The sequence below is a fragment of the Belonocnema kinseyi genome, chromosome 8 (genome assembly GCF_010883055.1).
Source record: "Belonocnema kinseyi isolate 2016_QV_RU_SX_M_011 chromosome 8, B_treatae_v1, whole genome shotgun sequence".
NCBI lineage: Eukaryota > Metazoa > Arthropoda > Insecta > Hymenoptera > Cynipidae > Belonocnema > Belonocnema kinseyi.
In genome coordinates this window covers 4,962,881-4,970,815 of record NC_046664.1, presented here as the reverse complement: position 1 = coordinate 4,970,815, position 7,935 = coordinate 4,962,881, and the positions used below count along the sequence as shown (strand labels likewise).

At 20.9% G+C, this 7,935-nt stretch overlaps 1 protein-coding gene across 4 annotated transcripts in view; it reads left to right on the top strand.

Annotated features, from left to right (window-relative positions):
• LOC117178046 (nuclear factor NF-kappa-B p100 subunit) overlaps positions 1-7,935 on the top strand; it is a 79,428-nt gene that overhangs the window by 33,825 nt on the left and 37,668 nt on the right. For 3 of the 4 annotated variants that reach the window (XM_033369248.1, XM_033369250.1, XM_033369252.1), the window contains exons 8-10: positions 2,782-2,912; positions 5,181-5,378; positions 5,457-5,518. In XM_033369248.1, coding sequence (XP_033225139.1) covers positions 2,782-2,912; positions 5,181-5,378; positions 5,457-5,518 — 391 coding nt within the window. The remainder of the gene's footprint in view (positions 1-2,781; positions 2,913-5,180; positions 5,379-5,456; positions 5,519-7,935) is intronic. The other variant, XM_033369251.1, reaches the window with a different exon arrangement.

The following is a 7,935-nucleotide window of genomic DNA, read 5'->3' as shown; positions in this document are numbered from 1 at the left end:
TTTTTTTTTACTGAAAATTTAAATATTTATCTGAAAATTCGATTTAATATTTTATTCTTTTTAAATTTCATATTTTTTGGATGAAAATTCAACTATTTGGTTGAAAATTGATATTTTTATTTGAAAATCAAATGATTTTTTTGAAAATTTCATGTCATCAGTTAAAAATTCATCATTTAGACTAGAATAAATTTACTTGTTCGAAAAATAAACTCTTTTGTTGACAATTATTTTCTTGTGGAAAAGATTCATCATTTTAATTAAAAATTCTTTTTTTTTTTGTTTAAAAAATGAACTTTTTGATTAGAAACGTCTTTTTTCTTTGACTGAAAAGGAAGTTTTTTATCAAAATTTTTTCTAATTTTCTGAGAGTTTCATTTTTTTGTTGTTTTAGAATTAAATTTTTCAAGGAAAATTCAACTATTCTATTCTATTTATTGTTGAAAGTTTATATTTTTCGGATAAAAATTCAACTATTTTTTTGAAAATTGATATTTTTTATTTAAAAATCCCACTGTTTTTTTGAAGCTTCATTTAAATAGTTAAAAATCATTATTTAGGTTAGAAATAAACTTACTTGATTGAAAACTTATTTTTTCTTTTTTGGATGAAAAGGAATTTTCTAAATTAAAAATTTAACTAATTTTCTGAAAATTTGATTTTTTGTTAAGAATTAAATTTTTGACGGAAAATACTACTATTCTATTTTCTTTTATTTTTCTTTGAAATTTCATATTTTTTGGATCAAAATTCAACTGTTTGGTTGAAAATTTACATTTTTTATTTTAAAATCAAACTATTTTTTTTTAATTCCATGTAATCAGTTAAAAATGCATCATTTAAACTTGAAATAAATTTACTTGGTTACAAAAGAAACGCTTTTTTGGAAATTAGTTTTTTTTTTGTCAGAAAGATTAGTAATTTTAATCAAAATTTTATATATCTGGTTGAAAAATTAGCTATTTAATTGAAAACTTCTTTTTTCTTTGGATGGAAATAAATTTCTAACCGTAAATTTAAATATTTTTCTGAAAGTTCGAGTTTGTTTTTAAGAATTAGATTTTTAAATTATAATTTAACTATTCTATTATTTTATTTTAAATTTCATATTTTTTTATTATTTTTTTATTATTTAGGTTAGAAATTAACTTACTTGATTGAAAACTTCTTTTTTGGATGAAAAGGAATTTTTTTAATTAAAAATTTTACTTTTTTCTTTTATTTTTCTTTGAAATTTCATATTTTTTAAATGAAAATTCAACTGTTTGTTTGAAAATTTACATTTTTTATTTGAAAATCAAACTATTTTTTTTAAATTTCACGTAATCAGTTAAAAATTCATCATTTAAACTTGAAATAAATTTACTTGGTTGAAAAAGAAACGCTTTTCTCGGAAATAATTTTTTTTGTGAGGAAGATTCATAATTTTAATACAAAATTTATTTATCTGTTTGAAAAAATAGCTGTTTAATTGAAAACTTCTTTTTTCTTTAGATGGAAATGAATTTCTTTAACCGCAAATTTAAATATTTTTCTGAAAATTCGATTTTGTTGTTAACAATTAGATTTTTAAAGTATAATTTAACTTATCTATTATTTTTTATGAAATTTTATATTTTCTGGAAGAAAATTCAACTGTTTGGTTGAAAATTCCAGTTTGAAGATTCATCATTTTAGTTGAAAATTTATCAGTTTAGTTAAAAGTTAATTTCCTTAACTGAAAATTTAACCGTTCCACTTTGAGTTGCAAATTGACATTCTTTAGTTCTAAATTTAACAATTTCGATGTAAATTTATCTATTTTAATTGATGAATCATTTATTTCGTTGAAAATTCACGTATCTTGTTAAAGAATCTACTTTTTGTCGTAGAAAATCGATTTTTTTTTGTAGAAAATGATTTATTTTTTGAAAGTTGATCTCCTTGTCTACCAATTTTTCTTTTTGGTTGAAAATTCAAGTATTCCAGTTGCAAATTCATGATTTTAGTTGAAAATACATCCTTATGTTATAAATAAATTTACTTGGTTAAAAAATAAACTTTTTTGTGGAAAATAAATTTTTCAAAATGAAAATTCATAATTTTAATTAAAAATTCATTTCTCTGGCCTTTCATTTCATTGACAAATTAACTTTTTTTATTATTTTTCTTAACTTAAAACTTAATTATTTATATTTTGATTGAAACTTTATCTTTTTTAGCAAAAAGTATTTTTTTGTTGGTTTAAAGTTCAACTATTTCAGATTAGGATTCATCATTTTAGTTAAAAATTCATCAGTTTAGATGAAAATTAATTTTTTTTATACTTTAAGTATAACTATTCCATTTTCTGTTGAAAATTGTTTTTTTTCAACTTTAAAATTCAACTATTTAGTTGAAAATTGGTCTCCTTTGATAAAAATGTAACTATTTCGCTAAATTTAATGTATTTTGTTGAAAAATGGTATTTTTGGTATAATATTAAACCTCTTGTTTGAAAATTATTTTTGTTCTCTTTTCAATTTAGTTTTATTGTTTAAAAATTAATCTTTTTTGCTAAAAATTTAAGTATTTCAGTTAAATGTTTATAATTTTAGTTGAAAATTAATCTGTTTGGTTTTTCGCAATTTTTGGCTCTTTTGACTGGGAAAATTGAAAAACTTGACCGCGAAAAGCCTGGAAATGAGTGGGAATTTGAAATTGACCGCCGAATCGCCACCCTGTTTTTTGTTTGGCTTAATTATTAATATTTTATAGTAGAATACATATTAAGTGGTGATTTTCGAATTTTATTTTCCATAGAACACCAGCCTATAAGGATACAAATATTAGGTCTCATAAGGACGTATTTATTAAGCTAGAAAGGCCTTCCGATGGTGAATGTTCAAACAGCGTTAAATTCACATACAAAGCGAGTGAAAAACTTCAAAAAAGTAAGCATTAATTTTCTGAATTCGAAATCATAAATAATTTTAAACAGGTGCATGAATTTAATTTTCAAATTCAATTTTCCCTAATCATTTTTATTCCGAAATTGGAGTGTCTAATAATTGGAAAACATCCGGGAATTAAAATAAAACCAGGAATTAGAAACTAGAAATTGGCCGAAAAGAATCTGAAAGATTTTAAGAATTATTTTTTAATTTGCCAAGATTTTAACATTTATTATGAGAATTGAATTTACTTGAAAAGAAATATTAATTTTCAAAAAACAAAAATTTGAAGAAATGTCAAAATATTTTTAAAAATCAGAAAAAGGCCTTGTTTTAAAAATTGAAAATTATTTCATAAAATTACTAAAAATAATAAAAAAGATTACTAGAAAAAAATACAATCTTACAAGATTACACAATTTTAAAACAAATTAGATTTATTTAAAGCGATATTTAGTAGTTTGAAAAGATTCGAAAATAATTTAAAATTGGAAAATATTTTTTATTTTTATATTTAGATCCTTGAAGTTGGAAAAATTAATTTTTAAGAAAATTTAAAAAGATTTCTAATTTTTTTAAATCTGCAAGGTTTGAAGGCAATTTTTCATATAAATATTTTTCAAAATTTTAAAAATTATTCGAGTCAGCTTAAAGCATGTTTGAAAATTATTCTCTTGGTAGAAATGATACGCTTTTGATTTAAAAAATAAATTCTTCGGTTGAAAATAAATCTATTTTTATTGAAAATTCAATTTTTTTTTTTGTTGAAATTCGTCTTTTTTATTACAAAAAATTATGCTTTCAGTTGAAAATTCATTCTTTTGATAAAAAAATGATTTTTGTTGTTAAAAATTCATAAAGAAATTGAAAATTGAACTGTTAGGTTAAAATTTCAACTACTTTGTTGAAAATTTGTATTTTTTGGATGAATTGAACTTTTTTTATTTAAATTTCAAATCTTTTTTTAGTTGAAATATCTACTATTACATTTTCTGTCGAAAATTCATGCTTTTATGTTGGAAATTTAACTTTTTCAATAAAAGTTAAATTAATTTTTCGAATAAGAATTCATAATCTGAGTTGAAAATTGGACTATTTCGTTAAAAATTCATCTTTTTTAAAAATATTTTAAAAATCATGAAAGCAAAAATAAATCTTTTTTTGTTGAAAATTAATATTTTCGGATCAAAAAATTATTATTTTTTAAATTACTTTTTTCAACTGAAAGTTGGACTTTCATTCTTGGTTAAAAATGTATTTTTTAGCCCAAGATTCAACAGTTTTATTGAAAATTTTTATCAACTGTTTGGATGAAAATTCATATATTTTATTGAAAAATCGTCTTTTCTTTACAAAATTCATATTTTCTGTTGAAAATTAAAATATTTCAGATAAAGATTCACCATTTTAGTTGAAAATTCATCTTTTTGGTACAAAATTCAACTATTCCAGTCAAAAATTTCATTTTCTCAGTTGAAAATTCATTATTTTTGTTGAAAATACTTGTTTCTTTTGTTGAAGATTAATTTTGTTGACTGAAAATTTAACTATTTCGTCTTTTCGTTTGAAAATTGGTCTTATTTGTAGCAAGTTCGTCTTTTAAGTTGAAAATTTCAATTGAAAATTTAAAAATTTTGTTGAAATTCCTTTTTTTTTTAGTTAAAAACTGATCTTTGTTAGTTAAAAATTCAACTATTTGGTTGAAAATTCAACTGGTTTGTTTCAAATTAACATTTTTGTTACAAATTCATATTGTTTGGTTAATGTAGAAAATTGAACTTTTTCTTGGTTAAAAATGCAACTTGTAGAAAAATAATATTATTTGTTTGAAAATTGAAACTTTTTAAATTAATTTTTATTCAACAAAGATAAAATTGATTTTTAAAAAATTGAATAGAATCGAAAAATTGAATTGAATGCATATTTAGAAGTTTTTAAAAGACTTAAAATAATTTTAAAATATCAAGGATTTCAATAAAATTTTAACTTATAAATATTTTTAAAAAATGTTTAACAATTGGTAGGATTTAAAATTTATTTCGTATTACCAACTAATTATTAATTAATTATTAAAGAATTACTACAGCAATAAAAAACATCAAATTAATTTGTTTTAATACTAATTAAATTTTTAATTAGTTAAACATAAATTAATAAAAAGGAATTTAAATAATAAATTAGTAGAATAATAATTATGTTATGGCAATATTCATACGACTTAATTTTGAAAATTGTGTTTTTTCTTTTATAAAATAATTTTCACATCAGACAAAAAACGCTCCCGAGTGTCAGATTCGACTTCAGGAAGTCTAGAATTTTCTTCTTCGCAAAATGTCAATGAAAATTTAAACAAAAATAGTCAAATGAACACGGAGGAGCTTATGTGGCTACTCAAGGATGCGACACTGCCTTCCGAAGAACTGGAACTTGCAATTGATAATATAGACATGGACAAATTTGTGGACAGTATGTACCAATTTTTTTTTTACTGATTTTTCGAAATTATTTTTCCTTTCTAAAGTACACTGCACATTTTCGATGAAGCTTATGTAAATCTTTTAGAAAACGATCCAGGCGAAAACGTGTGTGATGGGCCTGAAAAACGAGTAAGTATTAACATTTTTTTTTCATTTATTTAAAAATTAGTTTTTGTATTGAAGATTTATAATTTTAATTGGAAATTAATTTCTCGTTTAAAATGTAGCTACTTTGTTGAAAATCTATTTTTTTAATCTAAAATTTTAACTAATTTAGTAGAAAATTTAACTGCTTTGATGTAAATACGTTTTTTTGTTGTTATGAAGAATTCGATTTTTAAGAGAAAATTGAACTATTGTATTTTTGGTTGAAAATTTATTTTCTATCATTTAAAAAAAATGTTTTTGTCTTAATGAGCTGAAAAGTAAGGTGGTTTGGAAGTCTATTTTTTAATTGTAAATCTTTTTCATGCTTTTTTAACATAACAAATTTTTTTGATTAGATAATAGATTTATCGTCGATCTTAAATAATAATGTACCTTTTTTTGAATGAAAAATTCAATTATTTTGCGGGAAATTGACTTTTTTTATTTAAAAATTTAATCATTTGTTTGAAAATTCCTCTTTTTAATAAAAATATCGATTATTTTAATAGAAAATTATTATTTTTTAGTTAAAAATTTGTATTTTTTGTTAGAAATCAATGTTCTTGGTTGAAAATTCATCTTTTTGGTCAAAAATTAAATTATTTTATTTAAATATTTATGATTTCAGTAGAAAATTGATCGTTTTGGTTAGAACTGCAACTATTCTAGTCAAAGATTTACAATTTTATTTGAATGTTAATCAATTTGTTTTAAAATGTAACTGAGTTTTGAAGTTATTATTTTTTGTTTGTTAAATGTAATTTTTGTCACTGAAAATTTAACTTATACCTCTTGAGTTAAAAATTCCTCTGTTTGGTTGAAAATAAATCTTTTTTATATTAAAATTAAATTATTTAAATTTTGGTTGAAAATTTATCTTTTTTTTTCTTCAGTAAAAAGTAATTTTTTTACTTTGAAAATTCAACTATTTCAGTTGAAGATTCATAATTTTGATTGGAAATTCATGAGTCAGCTTAAAAATTAATTTTATCAACTAAACATGTAACTATTCCATAAAGTTTATTTTTTAAATTTAAAATTCAACTATTTGGTTGAAATTTTGTCCACTTTAAATTAAAAATTCAACTATATCGTTTAAAAAAGTAATGGTTTTTTTGTAGAAAATTAATCTTGTTTGTAAATTCATCTTTGTGATTGAAAATTCAAATATTTCAGTTAAATATGCATGATAATAATTGAAAATTTATGTTTTCTGCTTTAAAGTAAACTGTTCGACTAGATTTTCTAACTGAAAGTTTAACTTTTCCATTTTTATGGAGAATTGATATTTTTTACTGGAAAATTCAATTATTTGTTTCAGAGTTTAGTTATTTAAATTTTTTTTTGCTCTGGTTGTGTTACATGTTGTTTAGAGTAAACGTGATAAATTAAAATAAAATTCTGTTTTTGCGGCAAATATAAATATTTTAATTTTAATTTACCGGAAAATAAATTTTCGACAATAACAATGAATTTCCAACAAAAATGGTTAAATTCTTAAACGAACAAGTACATTTTGAATCAAAATGATGACGTTTCAACTAAAAATATGAATCCCTCTCCCCACCAAAAAATCACTTCTTAACAAAATTGTAAAAAAAATTTATTTTCTCAATTTACTTTAAAAAATAAAATTCCAAACAATTGGTTACATTATCAACCAGATGGATTTTTAAGCGAAAAAGATGAATTTTTACTCAATTTTTTCAGAATTTTTTGGAATGCAGTTGGATTTTAAACTTGAAAATTTGACAACAAAATGAATTTCTAACTAAGATAGTTAAATTTTCAAACAAAAGAATAATTTATCAACCAAAAAGATGAAGTTTAAATTAAAAAATATTAATTTTCAAAATAAAAACAAGAATAGTTACATATTTAAAACAAAACAAAAAATATTAATTTTCGATAAAAGAGTTACGTTTTTAACCAAGCAAGATTTTTCAGTCAAAACAGAAAACAAGTTGAATAAAAATATAAAAATAAAAAGCCAAAAAGATAAAAATTTCGTCAAAAATCAAAAATCCCATGTAGGGCTTTTAAAAAGCAATGTTTTTTTTCTCTTGACTTTTTTTGATATCGAGCATGATTTGGCTTGAAATTTTTGATTTTCAATTAATTTGTAAAATTTTTAAAATCATATAACTCACTGGATTTTCTTTTTATCGAAAAAAGTCATGAGGATAAATTGCTTATTAACTTTTTTTTTAAAGAATTCACAAAGATCTGAAACATTACAAAAGACATCGAAGAATTCATAAATATTTCATAAAGATTTCAAAAATTTCAAGGTTAACAAAATTATTCAAAAAAATGTAAAAGAATTAAGAAAGATTAAAAATATTTAACAAAAACTTTAAAAAGTAAAAAGAATTTACATGAATTCAGATTCCAAAATA